This window comes from Taudactylus pleione, unplaced genomic scaffold (genome assembly GCF_031769625.1).
Source record: "Taudactylus pleione unplaced genomic scaffold, aTauple2 ptg000758l, whole genome shotgun sequence".
NCBI lineage: Eukaryota > Metazoa > Chordata > Amphibia > Anura > Myobatrachidae > Taudactylus > Taudactylus pleione.
In genome coordinates this window covers 6,797,387-6,817,382 of record NW_028285160.1, presented here as the reverse complement: position 1 = coordinate 6,817,382, position 19,996 = coordinate 6,797,387, and the positions used below count along the sequence as shown (strand labels likewise).

The window sequence follows — 19,996 nt, the reverse complement described above, 5'->3', positions numbered from 1 at the left end:
TCTCTGTTCTAATGACTACTTCCAGCAGTACAATGTGCCTTGTCACAAAGCACACATCATCTCCAGCTTGTTCTATGAAAATAACAATAAGTTAAGTGTACTCCAGTGGCCTCTGCAGTCACAGGATCTCAATCCAAAGGGCACCTTTGGGATGTGGTGTAATGGGAGATTTGCAGTATGTGTAAGAGAGAGAAACCTGCAGTAACTGTGTGGTGCTATCATGTCAACATGAACCAGAATCTTTAAGGAACATTTCCACCACCTTGTTGAATCCATTCCTTGAAGAATTCAGACTGTTCCGGTGGCAATGCGGCACCATACCGAATACACTGGTCACTGAGTATATGAGCACATATTGGGACTAATGATAATTTCTATACTAACAAATGGTTATGAATTATAATACCTGGATTTTGGCAAAATGTGTATAGTTAGTGGAGACAGACTACTGTGCCCCAGATTTCATTTAGTTGATGTTAACTTCTGCAGAATAGTTTAAGATTACAGAATAACACAACACAATTTGATTCCATAACGTTTATATTTGTTTGTATGCAGGTTGAAGCAGACTCAAGCTGACGGCATCAAGTCCAACCCATCAAAGAGGCACAGAGACCGTCTGAACACTGAGCTGGACAGATTAGCCAGCCTTTTGCCCTTCACCCAAGAAATCATATCTAAACTTGACAAGCTCTCTGTGCTGAGGCTCAGCGTCAGCTATCTCAGGGCCAAGGGCTTTTTTGAAGGTACGAATGATGCTGCTTTGTTGAGATTGTAACTAATATGCTGCTGCTTGCATTTGTAGTGTACTCATAGCCTAATCTTGTACGGGACCCATATAGAGAACTATGATCATTCGCTTAGAGGGCATTTATATTTAATATGCAAGTTGGTCCATTCATTTTTCTTTGTATACTTGCAAATATGTATGCAGATGGCATCTGAACAGAACTGGCTATTTCCACAAAGCTAGTTACGGGCTGTGGTCCAATGTCAGCAGCCAATTCAGACTCCAGAAAAGTGGGTAACAAACATACTTTTACTATTGTTTTAAATGCTAGTAAATGTCACCAAGTAAGGGAAGGAACTATTGGCTTCAGTGACTCTACCCACTTTCAACCAGCTCTTAGATTTCTGTTAAAGCGCTATGGACAGACCGACGCCTCAGTGCTCTAATTCAGGTACCGGGCTTTGGACTGGGATCGATTAAGAAGGGTTTGTCGAAATGACACTTGTGAGGTCCCTTTAAAAATTAGCATGGTGTCATCCACTGTGTTGGGAAAATGTTATATGCAATAGAATGAAAAACAATATATACATATATAACCACACAAGCATGCTAGTATTTTAAAATATATGTCATGTGCATATATGTGAAGGTTACTCCTATTTTTTGTTATGTGGTTCATAAACTGAGAATCCATTGATATTTCCCTTATTTTCAAAGGTTGGTTTGTGAAAAGTTGTCCGATGTAAATGTTCAGTATTGTATAAAAGAAAATCCATTATTTAAAGCAATATTTGACAAATAACTTTTATCATTGTATCTGTTCCTACTCAAAGTTGACCAGGATAAAGGAGTATGGGTAAAAGGAAAGGTTTAGTTTGTACAATAAGAAGTGTTCTTGAAGAAGGCTGACACACCTATACAATTGTCGGGCTGTTCTCTCGATTCCTGAGCCATTCATGCAATACCTTAGGCATGTGTACATACCTTCACTCATGTTGTTTCTGAAGAATACTGGTTGCATCTGACGATGGTTCATTTTCATCAGATTTGATGGTACAATATCGGTCAAAAACGTGAAGTGTGTACGCACTTTCCACCGATCTGCCCCATGATTCTGCCGATGCTCCTCCAGCAGCATTGCCACCTTGGTGGGTGTGCATAATTAAATCTGTTGTATGTCTTGCTACATGTACTCAATAAAACCTACCAAAATCAGTACATGTGATAAAGCCATGTGCTTCTATTTTGTTGGTCTTTCTAATTGCTTGTAGTGCTGTCACCATAGCAACAGTACAACAAGCACAAGCTTTTTTTTTTTCTTTTCAGTTCAAACCCATGTTGGGGAATTTAGCAGACCGTATTCTACACTTAACACTATTGTAGAAAATGGTGATGTAATGCTTCCAGTTCTCCTGTATGTTTATGTGCTATTAATCCAGCTGGTTTTTTAACTCATTATGCTAATTGTGTTCACATCTGGCATCAATGTAGCCTAAAATCTGTAGATTGTGTATGGTGTTATAATATTTTCTTCTGATATTTTAGACAAATAAGTTTTGGGGCTGGCAAGTTAGATTGTATAGGTGTGTACGCACGAAATAGCACTTTAATCGGAACTTACGAACATAAGTAAAATCTGAAGTAAAATCATATTGAAAGTATGATTGTACAAGTGTGTACTTGGCTTTAGTTCTTATAGTAACTCACAGATGTATAATTGTAGCCCTCGTACAGAAACAGCTGCACATGTTCATTAGGAGTGTGATATACAGCATGCATTGCTCTAGGCTCTTTTCCATTTCTGCTTACTAGCAAATGGGAGCAGCACGTTTATTCTACTACAAGTGCTTATTATCTTCTACACAGGGTCAGGAAGAAAGGGAACCTTTTTTGTTAAATTGTTTAGTATATAGAAGCATGATTTGATTAACTCTTAATAAGATACAGTGTAATGGTGAATTTATAAGTTGGGGTAGAGGGCGGTTGATGAAACTTAATTTACATTTCTCTGGTACTAAAAAAATAACGTGAGCCCAGATATTCATTTTGGATCCCTGCCACAGACATTTGAATGAATTAGATCACTTTTGGCAAAAAAGTTGTATATTTTTTAAAAGTAAATAGATTATATTAGTATGTCATAAGGGTAGTAACAAAGTGATTATTAATCTTTTTATATATTTGTTCCTTTTTTGTCATACTATATTAAGAGGAAAGGCGTACATGGTGTAGCCACGTGTAAAAACATACCATGCTGGATGGCCGTATGCTATAGGGTGTAGAGCGATTATTCACTATATACTTATCCTACATAATGTTCCAGCTATTATGCTAACTTTTATACTACATATATGAGGAAAAGAGGATATGGTGTAGCCACATGTAAAAACGTGCCATGCTTTATAGCATAGTTTAGTAATAAAAGTTTAATACATTTGTTTAGTTTATGACAAATACAGCGGTATTAAATGAAAAAAAGCGATTATTTACAACAAAATTGATGTAGTGATGAAGACGAGAGTACATAGAAAGTCAACGCTCACAGAGACGGCGCAGCTGAATGGGCATAAATGCAGGAACGGGCAGAGGATGGAACGTGCGTACGCACTGCACTTTTGATACGATATCGCTCCATCGAGTCGGCTGAAACCGAGGTCAACCGTTGCGAAGCATTTATATCCAATTATCAGGTAACGCTCGTACATCCGGACAGCATCCAAAGGGCATTTAACCGACATCGAGAGAACGGCCTGACAATTGTATAGATGTGTACCCAGCTTAGGACATGAAAGGTGTTTTATGGTCAGTCACTTTACAGGTCAATAAATAAAATTAATTCTAAAATATTTTACATTTTTATGAGATTTGCCTAGAGTCTAGAACACCTCTCACTTCTATAAAGCTGCATACAAAATGCACAAAAGCAGTTCCATTTGTAATGAAGTGGACTTCTTAAGGCAGGGTTTTCCCTAGGCATAATTCATCTTCAGTGATGTGAATTTCATGGGCCGCCCATAGACCAGCAGTGTTACCTTCTCTCAGCTTCCAGCTCCGGAAGAGAATTGGTTCATGAGTGAGCTGGAAAGTCTGTAGTGTCCGCGCCACTTCTGCAATATAGTCATTGTTCTATATTGGTGGCTGAACAATGCACACATTTCCAGAACATGGTAAATCTTTTAATATTTCATCTGTCAATCCCTGACTGAGCGTGAATGGAGAAAGTTGAGGAAATTGCTGATGTGAAGCAGTGTATATATATATATATATATATATATATATATTAAACTCCCCATTTTAGGAGCTCGGGTTATTGGGTGTTAAACCTTAGCAGTGCTCAAAGCCTGACCAGAGTCTAGCCTGTTCTGCTTACTAGCTACGATGAGGTAGAGAGTTTTATTTTTATATATATTCTACATTATTATTAAAGATATCCTGTGCTATGCCAACAGTAATCTAACACTATTAATGGCTGCCATGGTTTCTTAATGTATCCTTTGCACATAGACAAAATGTTAAATTTGTCAGCCAGATAGCAAGGTCTGCCTCTATTTATTGCTAAAGATGTAGCTGGAGCTAAGACTGAGCAGGCTGTGAAAAACAGGATGCGAACAGGGGGTGTGTGAATTCCTGAGGAAAGTAAAGTATAAATGTGCAATCATATCATCTGGCTTGGAAGGAAGCCTGCTTTTCTGCCAGTAACAATGGATAGCTTTTAAAAAAGAAAAACATTTAAATGGGAGTTGAAGGCCATTATTTAACCATATTATGATGAATTGCTCTCACATAATGACACCCAGTTAAGTAACACAGTGCCAGAAATGCTGGCATAAAATTATACCATTAATTGATTTGTTTTGAATACTCTTTCACATTTCGATGATGATTACAAAACCACAACAATTTCCTAGGGAACGTTTAACGAGTTTAGTTTTGTGCATCAACTATTGTCTCATACTGAGGTACGGTTCTCACCACCACATTGACAGAAGCCTGATGAGACTACTGTTTGTTGTTTATGTGCTAATATTCAGTACCTATTGGTGTCATCCCTCCTATTCCTACTACAGGAGATGGCTGTGCTAAAATAATACTGTTATGCTGTTATCATTCCTATGCTTTAATCACCATAAGTTGTTATAACCCTGCCCTCATCATCTCCTGCACAATTGTGTATAACCTGTTCCAATCAAAGACTATAAGGAGTTCAGTTAACGGTGGTGGTCATAGGGTACTAACATAAAGACCTTTTCTACAGCACTTCACGACCAACATTGCTGACTGTTTTCCTCAGAAGTGCACATTAAAATCTGTGATCTTGGTGTACCTTTAATAAGCAGCGATGTGCACAGTCATCTTTCACTAAAGCAAATCGACACTTATGGTGCGTACACACTACACGATATGCTCCCTGAGTGTGTCCCCGGCAGGCTGTGCTCAATGTCGTTCATGACATTGAGCACAGCCACTGAACGATATAATTAACGATATTGTTCCGCGCTGGGCTCTCTCCCCCATTCCCCAACATGCAGCAACCTGACAAGGTCGTCAGGTTGGCCTGCATGTTCAGGCGATGGACATTGTCGGAAACGACCAGCGGGAGTGCGCATCTCTGGTCGTTTCCGACATAAAAGTGCACGATTTGTGCACAATTACTGAGCGATTGCACAATTACGATGTCATAATCGTGCAGTTGCTCAGTAATATCGCCCAGTGTTTACCCACCATTATTGAATTGCCCCCTAGCTGTCTTGCTTCTAGAAAAATGAATTGGTTCATCTTTTTGAGGGTGTTCTACATTAATTATCACGCTTGTTGCGCCCAATTAGACTGGGCTTAGCCGCATAATACGGCTAAAACCATCAGTCCAGGTCATCAGATGGGGTCAAGCAGAAATACCGGCTCCGGTGGCTGTTCGTGCCTGAACGGAACAACAATTGAATTGCACAATCGGGTGCCTGGCACCGACAGCCGCCGGAGCTAACAGTTGAAACTTGTGTTAATATAATCCTTGCATGGTTACAAACCTATGGATTAAAGTCCATTCCAATGGGGTATGGGTTGAAAATCATAGCACATGAATTATCGGAATCGGTATGAAATCCCGGCACTCGGGATGCCTGCTGTCAATATACTGATGCTCAGGATCCCGATAAGGGTCCGGTAAGTATGTTAACCCTCCCCCTTTCCCCCCTAACTCTCCTTTTCTGTATCCTAACACTACCCCCCCCCCCTCTCATCCTAACCTTCCCCCTTAGTGCCTAACCCTAACCCACCCCCGGGTCACTTAACACCCCCCTTCCCCCTAAGCGCCCTAACCTAACCTCCCTTCCCCTGTGGCTAAGACCTAACAAGCCCCGCTATACTTAGAATCGGAATCCTGGCTGACGGAATTCCAGTGTCGGGATGTCCACTACTGTCGGTATTCCGATGCCGGTCTTCTGGCGGGTAGTGGCATTCCGGCTCCTGGATTTTGTCAGCCGGGATGCGGTTGTAGGTATCTTAACTACATCTCAATTATCATTGGTGTAACTTCTATAAGGGCTCCAACTGGAAACACTCCACTCCATTTGCCTGTTGTTTCTTTGATTGTTTCGTATGGGATAACATGGATGTAAAAAAGATATCAACCTCCCGAGATTTGCCCAGTTTCATGGGCCCTTTCATTTGCAGCAGCTGTTATTTCTGCAGTTGTGTAAAATGCACAAATGAGAGAGTTGTAATATGTTCAGCTTTTGTTTATCAGCTCTGAAGAGCACATTTCTTCCTCCATGTCACGATGGAAGCAAATTTGTATTGAGTTGTTTGATGGGCATACATTTATTTTCTTGTTGAGGGAAAGCTTGTCTGTAAGTTAATACAAATAACACAGTTAGCACTAAAGAACCCGCAAGGAGCAGTTTCCTATTGGTATCTTTCCACTTTCCACATTTTAATTTAGAAGCAGCTGCCTCCCAGCTACAGCCCCCAGAGGATATGTGACCTGGTTTTCTTTCTCCTGCTGAGAGCTATGAAACAGGCTGGTGGCAATTCTTCTGCTTTGAAGTACAGTCCAAATATTTATGAATGAAAGCTTAATTTCTTGGTGGTACTCAGCTGAGATATTTCTCTGAGAGAGGCAGTATTTTATTTGGTGATATTAGGAATAATTGATATTGTAATAGTCTTACTAGTTATAATAGTCGTCACATACCCTGGATTTTTGTGTCTGTTTTGTCAACCATTCATTTGCAGTGATTACTTTAAGATACCCTTGGTGGTTTTTAGTCTTGTTGTTTCATATTGTATAGTCTAAAGGTGTACAATAGGGCATGTAGTTATATGACAGCCGGTCACAATCCCGACGCCAGAACACCAGCTAAGGAGTTATGACAGGCGTCAAGATACCGATGCCTGTCATAATCCCGACGTCTGAATGCAGCGGGCCCGTTCGAGGTAAGTACGGCCGCCCATTCTGTTAGCGACGCAGGGGAGGGGAGGGTTAGGTTTAGGGCACCCCGGGGGTACTTAGGGTTAGGCACCCCTCCGGGAAGGGTTAGGGTTAGGCATGGGGAAGGGGTTAGGAACCCTCGGGGGGAGGTTAGGGTTAGGCACCCCCCCGGGAGGGTTAGGGTGAGGCTAGGGGAAGGGGGGGTTTAGGGTTAGGCACCCTCGGGGGGAGGTTAGGTTTAGGGAGCGGGGAGGGGTGGGTAGGTTTAGGCACTAACGGGGGGAGGTTAGGGTTATACACTTTGGGGGGAGGTTAGGGTTTGGCACCCCTAAAGGCAGGTTAGGGGGGGGGGAGAGGAGAGGGTTAGAGCACTTACCTCAGCCTGTCGGGATTTCAGCCACCGGTAATACAATCCCATTCCCTGCAATAGATCCGAAGTATCTAATCTAGGGTGTGTATCTACTGTAAGTAGCAGTTTAATGAGAAGGTTTTCTAGCTTCTAAGGGAGTGGGGGTTATATAGTCTTCCCTTATTGGCTTTTCAATGGAGTTTCATGAATTATGTAGCTCTAGAATCAAAATAATGGGTTTGGAGATTCTGTAATGATTTAATAATTGAGGTGCATTTCATTAGAGACTTTGGTATGTCCTTATGTCTGCAGTTTTTAAGTGAATGGGAATAGGACAACTTTCAGGTAAACTAATACAAGTTGAGTCTCCCATATCCAAATAATCCGAAATACGGAATAATTTTGGCATGACTGAGATAATGAAACCTTTGAGTTTTGATGGTTCAATGTACACAAGCTTTGTCTAAGGCACACATTATTAAAAATATTGTATAAAATTACCTAAATTTGCTGATCTGTGGAAGCAGTGACCTTGTCTGAGTGAGGAAAGGGTGGATGTAACAGGGTCAGTGTCATGATGTGGAAGGGATTGATAGTGAAAGGAGCAGGGTCCTCCTACAGCTCTAAGTAGCGATCAGGCTTTTGTCAAACTGGAATCGAAAGACTGGCGTCAACTGCACCTCTATATAACAACACAAAGGGTGGAATTCAATTGTTTTTGGTGCCTGCTGTAGTATTGAGTGCCCGATGGCAGCTATTCAATTGTACCTGCCGACTGGCGCAATAGCATGATTTCTGCTTGCACCCTCCTGAGATGGTGAGCAGAAATTGACAACAAGTCCTGGTGCTAACCAGGACTTTAGATGGATTTAGCTGCTTCTCGGACAAGAGACCTGGAGGCAGTGGCAGTGGTCACATTGTCAGCGCCGTAGCAGTTCCAATTTGTCTATCTGTTCCCTCCGTTCCATCTTCTCCCTTGATTCTACACATCAGAAGGGAGAAGGTTTTATTGGTGGCTCCGGATTGGCCCTGCAGAGCTTGGTATTCCATCATTCAACTTCTGCAGATCGACGATCCGTGGCTCTTACGTCTGAGAAGATCACTTATTACAGGGTTCTTTAGTCGATTCAGACTTAAAGCAGCTAGGTTTGGTGGTATGGCTGTTGAAAGGGCCTTCTTACAACGTAAAGGGATCCCACCCAGGGTAATCCCTACTATGCTCATAACCCGGTAAGTTACTTTGAAACGTTACCACCGTATTTGGAAGGTTTATGTTTCAGGAGGTAAACGTAGAGGGTTTCCTCCTACTGAATTCAACCCAGCCAAACTTCTGCTTTTTTTTTTTTTTTTAATTTTTTTTTTTTTTTTTTTTTTTACAAGCAGGTTTTTCAGCCGGTTTGGGTACTCTAATAGTTCAGTTTTCAACTGTGACCATTTTCTTCCAATAGAGGATGGTATTCATACCTGAGGTGTAGACTTTTCTGAAGGCTATGATATGGTTACGACCACCCTGTCTCACGGCTGCAGGAGATTTGGATCACGTCCTTTCCTGCTTATAGTCTTCTCTGTTAGAACCTTTGGAGTCCATAGAGTTAAGATCCATTTTGTAGACAGTAACACTTCTTCTCGCACTGGCCTCAGCCAGGAGGGTGTCAGATCTGGGAGCTCTATCCTGTCGTCCTCCATACTTGGTATTTCATGAGGATAGAGCGGACCTCCTTACAGGAATGTATTTTCTTCCTAAGGTGCTTTCGGCTTTCCACATCAACAACCTAGTGTGGTACCGTTTTCTTCCACAGGATCCACCTTCGTCAAGACCCTTGGATGTCGTTAGGGCTCTATGTATCTATGTGGAGAGGACTGCAGCCATAAGTAGAAAAAACACTTATTTGTTTGGTAGGATACTGCTCGTCCTGGTTGGCCAGCATCCAAGCAGTCGCTGGCGCGCTGGATTCGTCTGACCATGAGACAGGCGTATATGGCCTCATTTAGTGAGCCTCCGCCTTATCTTACAGTGCATTCCACTTGCTCAGTGTGTTCCTCATGGGCGGTTACTCGCAGGGTTTTCTATGGAGTGACTTTGCCGGGCGGCTACTTGGTCTGGCCGGCATACCCTTATTTGCTTTTTATAGATCACCATTGTGGCCTCTGCAGTGCACTATGGCCGGTCTGTTTTGCAGGGTTCTCAGCGCTCTCCAGTCCTTGATGGGAGCTCTGGGACGTCCCCACTGTCTGAAGCCTCCAGTGTCCCCTAGTGGATGAAGGAGAAAACAGGATTTTGGTACTTACCGATAAATCCCTTTCTCCGATTCCATAGGGGACACTGGACACCCACCCTGCGCTGTTCCTTCCTGCCAGGGTTGTGGTCATGTTATGTTATGACTGTTAGAGAACTGTTTGAAGTCTCTTCACTTGTTGTTACTTCAACCTTCTAAAATGTTCTGTGCACTTGCTTCACTTCCTCCTCTTCCATTTGTTTTTTCTCAGCTCCCCTCGGGCACAGTTTCCTAAGACTAGGCTTGTAGGGGGTATAGAGGGGGAGGAGCTATTCACACTAAAAAATTTAAAGTGCCATCTCCCACTTAGCACCGTCTATACCCCACTGTCTGAAGCCTCCAGTGTCCCTTACGGAATCGGGGCCCTCCTGAGGTACGAGCAGAAATCTGCAATAAGTGCAGCCTTGGAGCCTCTTGTGGACTTGACAGCTGTATTGTGCCCAGAACTTTGCATGGGAGCTGCTTAACGGAGCTTATCACGGGAAATAGTGCTGTATGCGGGAAGTAATTGAATAGCTTCGGGGCACTTAGCCTGGGAGCTACAATCCCCCCAAATACTTGAGTTCCCCCCTATATCTTTCTCTCTCTTTTTCTATCTATCTATCTATCTATCTATCTATCTATCTATCTATCTATCTATCTATCTAATTTGTTTTATACCTGCTTGTAAAATATCCCTGATATACATTTTCCTATCAATGACAAAAATCTAAATGACCACTTTTGAAGTGCCTGAACAAGCTGTGAATCCAGGTGTTTGTTTCCTGTTGTAAAACACTGCTGAGTTTACTACCATAAGTGTAATGAAGTTTTGACCTTCCTGTGACTACATCAATGCTTTGATATGGAGGAGGCCAGCATAACCTTATTTGTCAATCAAACCATGTAAACAACCTTTAGAGGTACCTCCATGACTGTCAGTCTGATAGTTTTCTAGTTTAGAAGGAATGCCTGCTGAATTAACATTTCATGGTTGGGAGGAAGCCGTAAACAAGGGATATTATTACCTGAACTATTCATGGTACAGGTGTGAAAAAAAACATATCGCATGCATTATTTAGTGTGTGCTTTCATATAACAGCAGTGAGATAGGATATAAGGCAAGAAATGTTTTGTAGGGGATGTATTCAAAATGTCGACAATTACGATGTTGACATTGTAAAAATATTAACATTAAACATGTCTGCATGTGAAACACTGACGTTCTCCACAGACCGGCAGCATTAAGAGTTAGGGGACGGGAAGGGGTAGACTATGGGAATGGAGGTTAGGGTTAGACACTAGGGGGAGAGTTAAGCTGGGTACACGCTTAATGATGTGTGTACTCAGCGATACGACGTCCGACGGGCCGACATATCGTGCACATTACTTGATCCGGTGCCCAACTGCCCGATATGTCTGGCACCGGGTCCATTCACCTGTCTGGTGTCGGCAGATGGGTTGTTCCATCAGCCCTACATGCAGGACATACGGAACGACTCCGATGAGCGACCTGCGGGAGCACGCATTGTCGTCCATAGTGGGTACACGTTTGCCGATGTGGATGATATGTCTGCTCAATCCACACATAACCTTTAGGGTTACGCATACTCACTGATAAAGCATCGGAAGTCCTCATCAGATAACCGCTGGACCTGGAAGATCTTGCCAGAGCCACCGTACCAGGTAAGTCACCGCTAGACCACCAGGGACGTTTTGTCGACGTGCTAATCATATCGACAATTTATCAGTGTCATCATGACGAATTCGACCTGGTCATTGTTGACATTGAAAGCATGTCGACATAATGACCATGCTAACCTGATGAATGTTGACAAAACATACTACACCCGTTTCGTAGATACCCGTTGTAAAGAACATACTCGCTTTTCATGTGCTGTTTAAAGAGACAGCATGCTAAATTGAAACCTCGCACTGTATATATTTGTGTCGTTCTTCTTGCTATAAATTACATAACCTTTTTCCTGCGGTTTCTCATGCTCTTAATGGATCGAGGCTCATTGATCTTAGAATTGGCGTTTAAATCCTTTTGTTAACCGAGAGAAGCATGGAAACGACTTTTTGAATGATTGTTATGATCTTTTGGCCTTGGAAAAATGAAGCAATGTTTTAGGAAACCGCACGTCTTTTGTTCAAGAGTACCACAGAACGCATTGCTGAAGGAGCACTTTGTGCAGTGAACCGGAAGCACTGAGCGATTATGTCTAGGGAATGCTTTTAAAGGAAGGGAAAAGGAGTATGGAGTTACTGGCCTCGGTGCACAATACTTTTACATGCTTCACAGTCAGCTCTGTGTTCAGGAGGAGACATTCTCATACAGGCATCATAGAAATATGACAGATCTGGGCAAACAAAAATGAGCTGCTTAAAACTGGCAGTGAGCGGCATGCATTTCTGTCTGTGTGCAGAAGTCATTACAAAGAATCCTTTGTTTAACATTCCTCCTTCGCATCCAGTAACTGCAAGTTGTATCATGTTAGTGTTCATCCATGGATATCTTCACAGGGTTTTATTTGTGTCTCTGGAACCACTAAAGTTCCAGATTTGTAACCACTCTGCCTTTACAACTTCTGCCCTTCCCGTAAGAAAATGAATAATAATAAAAGAAAATGTGGCTCCCTCTTACATGTAGTGTTTGGTGTTTCTGCAAGCTTTGTCATGGCTGAGCTTAGACACATTGTTCTAAATATCAGACCATGACTGTGTGAAGAGTGCTTGCCGATATTATAGGAGAAAGATATTTCCATGAAGTTTATTCAGCTAAACAGGGACTTTGGCAGCGATTTAATTCTCCGGGAGTTGAATAGCGCGGGAGGGAGTTCCTGGAGCTATTCAATTTACCGCAAAGTTTACTCCGACGGGAAGCTAAGTCTGAGAACGCCCGTTCTTGTGACTTGGGTATTTAGTCGTGAGAACTGGCCTTCTCCGATTAAAGTGCTTGCCAAAAGGCTTTTAGCACCACGTAAGCCGGAAATCAGCCTCGCAGCCGGGACATTAGTCGGACTTCTCCTCGCACCCTCAGGAGGGTGCGAGAAGAAATCATTAGTCGAACTAAACAGTACGCTGAATTTAATAGCTTTGGGAGATCCCTCCTGGCACTATTAAATTTTTGCTGAACTGAATCTCCCCCTTTGGGCTCAGTAATTGTCAAATTGAGGGTGTAGTGCAGTTCAAGGGTTATAATACAAAAAAGCAGATGCAGATTAGTCACCATCAATGCTGTACCAGCTCCTAGGGGGGGCATTCCATGTCACGTGCAAAAGGGGTCCCCCACCTGACCATCTACTTTTTTGATCAAATGTTACATGAAGGTTGGCATATATGTCAGACTAACTTTGTTAACATTATTGCATTAGTAGCAAAACTGTGGCCCTCAAAGTGGGAGTGGGTGGAACGGTCACCAACTTCGCAGTGCCCATTCAGCAGTTGGGGACAATCTTCAAAATTGGTCAACTTGACATGGAATGACCCAGGAGTCTATTCAATTAGCTTGCCCCACGTGGAAGTGTGACTATATGCCACACATAGGGTATCTCCACACTCGCTGATTTTTGCCCTGCGCATGCCATGTTTGATGGCTGCAAACAGTTCATGGTGGCCATCTCGCTGTATTGAATCGCCCACTATGAGTCTGAACACCTCTTTGTCTGCACTTTTCTGAAAGTACTGTCACTTTTTGTTTGGCTATTTCTCTTGGCATGTTTGAAGGCCTTCATTGTATGCCCTTTGACTAAAGGCCATAACTTTAATCTGTTACGTAAAAAAAATATTGGTGAAAGGTTTTCTTTCCCTACTGATTTATTTATTTTATGATATTTTGGCTATTGCTTGCCTTTATAGGTGCCTGCAGAGGATGCTAACCAGGAAGTATTAGTAATGTTGAATTCATGATATTACATAATACTACGCAGAATTTTCTAATTATATTAATGGTATCTAATTTCACACATTTAAGTATTTTGGTAGTTCCCCTACATACCTTACAATAACCAGTATTGTTCATAGTATAGAAAAATGTACATTGTTAGTTACAAGTGCCTCGCACATCCTTATGCCCCAACTATAGTGCAGGGATCTGTTTAGTTATAAATCCCACAATGAGCATCGCATCTGGAATAGGGCTTAACATCCCTAATTTTTGCTCGCACCCCCGGAGGTATATAAGCCTCATTGCAGGCTCATTACGGGACTAATAACTGAATTGATCTTGGCGCTTTAACCATGGTATAACAATGTGCAGTGCACCTCCTGTTTAATTGAATCTGCCCCTTGTACTGTAGGGTAATGCCCACTGTAACATACAGAATTCTTTTAGGAACAAAATAGTCTGCGTAGTTTCTAAAGCCAGTGTATATTGTCATTCAGCACTTTATGGATTTTGTATTTTAAAGCACAAGGATCCCTCTTAGCTTAAGTGCTTAATTCTTAACTTACTTTCATTTCAGTAGTGAGATGTCCTGTGATGTTTTTTGCTGGTAAATGTGTTAATGGGTTAGAACCTTGTGAAGTAACAGAATGAGAATGGAGTGGCACTTTATTTTTATTTTTTTTAAATATTCCTTAAAAGAGACATGTACTTGTATGGATTTTAATCAGCAGTATTCAACATTCACATCACCGTAAATTTTAGGATGCAATTAAATAGAACTAAACACTGACATCTACATATATTAACTACAATACTACATTTGGTTTTAACCTTTCTATTATGTGGTGTGCTTGTTGTATCACTTTTGCAATTCTTTTCAGTGAAGTGGTTTACGTTACACACACATACAGAATTTAATTAGACAGTCTTTTAAACCAAATTGTCCAGAATTTGCTGCTTTCTCAGCCTTGTTGACTGATCTGATTATAAAACGGTTTAGGTTGGATTTGGTAGGATGTTTAATAGGGCTGTCTCCACTGCACTGGCCTATTTGTGGCTTATTTATGATCAGTTTAAAACCGGAAACGTTTATGCTGTTGTTATCCACTTGTTTGTGCTGCTCACCAGAATATTGGCTTCATCCAAACTTTCCAACCATCTTTGTAGCCGAATTAGATTTTGCCATGTTCATTTCGATGTAGTGCAAAAATGAATGGATTGAAATGTATGGCCAGTTATTGGCTATGTCTTAAATATCTCAACATAATATCAGTATCTATTCACTATACTGTGTCCTATAGATAATGTAATGCAATATTCAGGGGGGGGGGGTTTATAAGTAATTTTATCCATCGTCCTTTAGAGGGTTTGTCAGTAGCAGTATTTTATTCTTTTAAACTCAGTAGAGCCATGTAAGAAAAAAACCCCTAAATAAACATTTTACTGGACTCTGTTATTTTGCCCTTTGTTCTTACTGAATTGTTACTTTCTATGCAAAAATGTCAACATGTTGCAGCCTGCAGTCAAGCAAGCTGTTCCCATTTGAAGTCTATGCCCATCTCTTTGACAGGTCTTGTGGTTAATCCTGATTCATTTGCACCATTTTATTTTGCTGTTTCATTCTGCTGATTAATGTAATATATAATATATATTTATATATTTAATATATATTTATTCAAGCTTATGTCTGCTTTAAATGCAAACTACATATTATGCATTTTCTGTAAAGCTGGAAGTTGACATACAGTATTGCCTTTTAATGCAATTTGAAGATATCCTGTAAATCAACAAAGTCCCTTGCAAGTTCCACTTGAATGTCTTTGCTTTGAAGGGACAGTGGCGGCTTCCTGTGTTTAAGTATAGCTTGCTGGAGAAATATTGTGGGTTACTGTTCTAAACTTGGCTATAAATGCCCATTACACTTAAAATATATCCTGAGGTCTTACATGAAAATGTTTCCCTCTTGCACATTATACTGCCTGCAATTTGCTAGCTGGTTTTATAGAAGGTGTAGTGTTTTTCTTGTAATCTCAAATGGCAGTAATATCAACTAGTGAATGCCAAACAGTTTTCCAATAGTCCATGAAAATTTCTCTAGCCCTGCTGGGCAACCCGATGTTCTTTAATCGAAGCACTTTAATGTGTGAACTTATGCGTTCCCATCAGCTTCCCACCTACCTTATCCCCTGTTGATGTAGGCTGGACTCACATGAAGGGCGTAGAGGGTTAGAGGATGGCATGGTTCATATTAAGGAAGGTACAGTATGGAGACACATACAGCCGTGTCCCTCATTCAATGATGTAGGCGGCTATGTCATTGGTTTTGGGTGTAGTGCCGGGCACTGGAGACACATGTTTTAAACGCTGTCATTCCTGGATATTTTTTGCACAACATGCTCATTTATTTTTAAAAGGATAAACATAATTTCTGTATATTTGTTTCTTATTGTATCTGAGTGCACACTGCCATATTACAGCATTTTATCGTTGGTAAATATGTCTTATTTTATCATGCAGTAATATATGCGCAAACAGTCACTTGGGCACGAATGGTCTTGCTGTTTCTACTTGTTTTGTGCATCAAACCAAACATAAAGGCATATGCGTTTTTATGACTAAATTAATGTTTAAGTAGGCCGTTTTGTGCTAATGCTTTCTCACTTGGCTTTCAACATGCTCTTTAAACTCAGTGAAAGCCAAACGAGTGATGCTAGCAGTTCTGGAAACACTAGATAATAACAAATTGCCAATAGCTTTGATTGGACATACAGTGCCTTGCAAAAGTATTCACCCCCTTGGCTTTTTACCTTTTTTTATTACATTACAACCTTTAATTTTTTATTTTTTTAATCTGATGGATCTGCATCAGAATCTTTATAAATAAAATTCAGAAAATTGGCATGTGCATATGTAATCACCCCCTTTGTTATGTAATCCCTCAAAAGTTCTGGTGCAACCAATTACCTTCAGGAGTCACATAATTAGTGAATTAAGTCCACCCGTGTGAAATCTAAGTGTCACATGATCTGTTAGTATAAACACACCTTTCCCCGAAAGTCCCCAGAGGATGAAACACCACTAAGCAAGAGGCATCACACCATGAAGACCAAGGAGCCTCTCCTAACATGTCAAGGACAAAGTTGTTGATAAGTACAATTCTGGGTTGGGTTCTAAAAAATTATCCAAATCTTTGATGACCAACACCCCCCAACCCCCCCCCCCCCACCCCCCGCCCCGCCGAGGCACCATCAAATCCATCGTCATCAAATGGAAAGAACATGGTACCACAACAAACCTGCCGAGAGAGGGCTGCCCTCCAATACTCACAGACCGGGCAAGGAGGGCATTATCAGAGAGGCAGCACAGAGACCAAAGGCAACGCTGAAGGAGCTGCAGAGTTCCACAGCAGAAACTGGTGTATCTGTGCATGTGACCACAATAAGCCGTACACTCCATAGAGCTGGGCTTTATGGAAGAGTGGCTAGGAAAAAGCCATTACTTAGTGATAAAAATAAGAAGAAATTAAGTTTGCCAAAAGGCATGTGGGCGACTCCCCAAATTTATGGACGAAGGTGCTCTGGTCAGATAAGACTAAAATTGACCTTTATGTCTGGCGCAAACCCAACACATCCCATCACCTCAAGAACACCATCCCCACAGTGAAACATGGTGGTGGCAGCATCATGCTGTGGGGATGTTTTTCAGCAGCAGGGACTGGGAAACTGATTTGAGTCGAGGGAAAGATGGATGGTGCTAAATACAGGGATATTCTTGAGCAAAACCGGTTTCAGTCTGCCTGTGATTTGAGACTGGGAAGGAGGTTCACCTTCCAGCAGGACAATGACCTGAAGCATACTGCTAAAGCAACACTCGAGTGGTTTAAGGGGAAACATTTAAATGTGTTGGAATGGCCTAGTCAAAGCCCAAATCTCAATCCAATTGAGAATCTGTGGGCAGACTTGAAGATTGCTGTTCACAAGCGGAAACCATCCAACATGAAGGAGCTGGAGCAGTTTTGCCTTGAGGAATGGGCAAAAATCCCAGGGGCAAGATGTGGCAAGCTCATAGAAACTTATCCAAAGCGACTTGCAGCTGTAATTGCCGCAAAAGGTGGCTCGACAAAGTACTGACTTTAGGGGGGTGAATAGTTATGCACGCTGAAGTTTTCTGTTATATTGTCCTAAATGTTGTTTGATTCACAATATAAAAAAAAAAAAAATGTCACAGTTGTAGGCATGTTCTGTGAATGAAATGATGCACACCTTCAAACAATCCATTGTAATTCCAGGTTGTGAGGCAACAAAACATGAAAAATGCAAAGGGGGTGAATACTTTTGCAAGGCACTGTAGATGCTGGCGTTTACTACATAAGTAGCAGGAAAAGTGCAGGTCACGTGGTGCACATCTTTCATACCGTAACAAGTGCTGAAAATCACAACATGAAAACCTACGTAGACCCTATGGCCATCTCCAATAGCTACACATGAAAAACGGCTCCCTTCATTTTCCCGAATTTACTGTATGAAAACCACATGTTCAGCTCTTTCCTTTTAATGACACTGCGGAGAAGCTTTGAAGAAATATAATAGCTTTGTAAAATATTCACAAAGGTCGTGTGGTTTGTAATGCATTTGGCTGACTTTGGGCTGAAATTACCCTAAATGATGATTTTTCCATCTGAAAATAGCAGTTTAGATATTTTTCCACTGTTTTCTTGGAAACCAAGTGCAGGTTTATAATATTATAACATTTGTATAAAACGGACATTTACTTACTTTAGTTACCCTACATAAACCTAAAATTTGGGTGTTTTTTTTTTTTTTTTTTCTGGAATTGGCCGTTTTAATATACTTTTAGGTTGTTCGTTCAATAGGGAGAAAATTCATGTCACGGTGGGCTGAGCAATAGCTTCACAATCACTATAAAATATTAACGCGTCACCTTCACCTACGCACACTGCAGGCTGTCGCCAGCATCCAGCTTTGTGTGTGATCAGAATGATTCTTTTATACAGTATAAAAATAGAACCAGTCATTTAAGAGGAATTTCCGCTGCATCAATAAGCGGTTTACATGATTTAGAAAACTTTGTTGACCTATCTATTACACACAAGCGCAGTACATCACAAACTTATTTAATCTAAAATGATTGTTAAGTTGATTGTATCTGGATCTGGATCCTCCTCTCAGTGAGTAGATCCAACTTCATCACTGGTCTCTCTGCATAAATATTGGTGCAGCCCCTAAATATAGGGGACAGGTGATTCTTAAATTCTGACTGGTAGTAGGGATGGTTACTTGGCAGCTGTTGTTGTGTCGTTTGCATATGTTGAATATGACTTTGCATCAGACCACGCAATTCATTGTCCATTTTATTTAAGCCCACATGTGGTTATTGCTGATTTACATTACCCACCTTTTTCTTTTAATGGCTAGACTTAAATGTCATGACAGCAGTGTGTCTCAAGTTTTCTGTACATGTTCTAAATAGACCTTTGTCCATTTATGTGTGGACTGTGGCCCGTATTCAATCAGAGGCGAAATGCCGCAATAGGTGAAAAACTGTCGCCGATGCAATGTTCTTGCCACTTTCTAAAGTATCGCCCTATTCAATTCCAGGAAGTTTTCGCATGTGCGAAAACTCCATAGGCAAAAACAGGCCAAAAAGCTTCTCCACCCAAAGGCAGGAGAAAAGATGTGCAAAATCCCTATTTTAGCGTAAAAATGTGGGGACTTGGTTCAGAACCCTTTGGGCAACCCCCCAAACCCCCCCCCCTGCCCAAAATTACTAATTAGGGAAAAATCTTAGTACCCTCTAAAAAAAAAAAAAAAGGCATGTCATTTTTGGGGTGAAAATTTAAAGTGTGTTTGAAAATGGGTTTTAAGTATTAGGTCGAGTATTTTGGGCTGCTGTACGGATCGGACAGGTGTTTCTGGGATTGGAGCAGGTGTATTTTTAACATTTTTTTAAATCTGCACTACAGACATAAAAATATACTAGTACCCATTTACATGTACCCCCAATGTAACTACAGCAATTATTTTTCATAAAAGAAATAGCTCATAATTTTTCCACACTTATGCAAATATGCATATTACAGCCCTTTGACTCAATATACGATCCCTAATTTCTTTTTCTTAGGGCTATTAATACACTTCTATATTGATTCCCTGGGTCAGTCAGGCTTTATAGGGGGTACAGGTTGCTTTCCCCAAAAGACCTGTCCTTTTTGCTAGTTTTGTTATTCGCTGCATTCGCACATATGCGTTTTTGCCTGCTTTGCAATTGAATAGGGCGAAAAGCAGGCGCACACATTGTGTAAGTAGGCTTTTCGCCGCTATTTGAA

The 19,996-nt window shown here is 41.2% G+C and overlaps 1 protein-coding gene across 1 annotated transcript in view; it reads left to right on the top strand.

Annotated features, from left to right (window-relative positions):
* AHR (aryl hydrocarbon receptor) overlaps positions 1–19,996 on the top strand; it is a 140,218-nt gene that overhangs the window by 43,357 nt on the left and 76,865 nt on the right. The window contains exon 2 of the mRNA XM_088457389.1: positions 559–746. Coding sequence (XP_088313515.1) covers positions 559–746 — 188 coding nt within the window. The remainder of the gene's footprint in view (positions 1–558; positions 747–19,996) is intronic.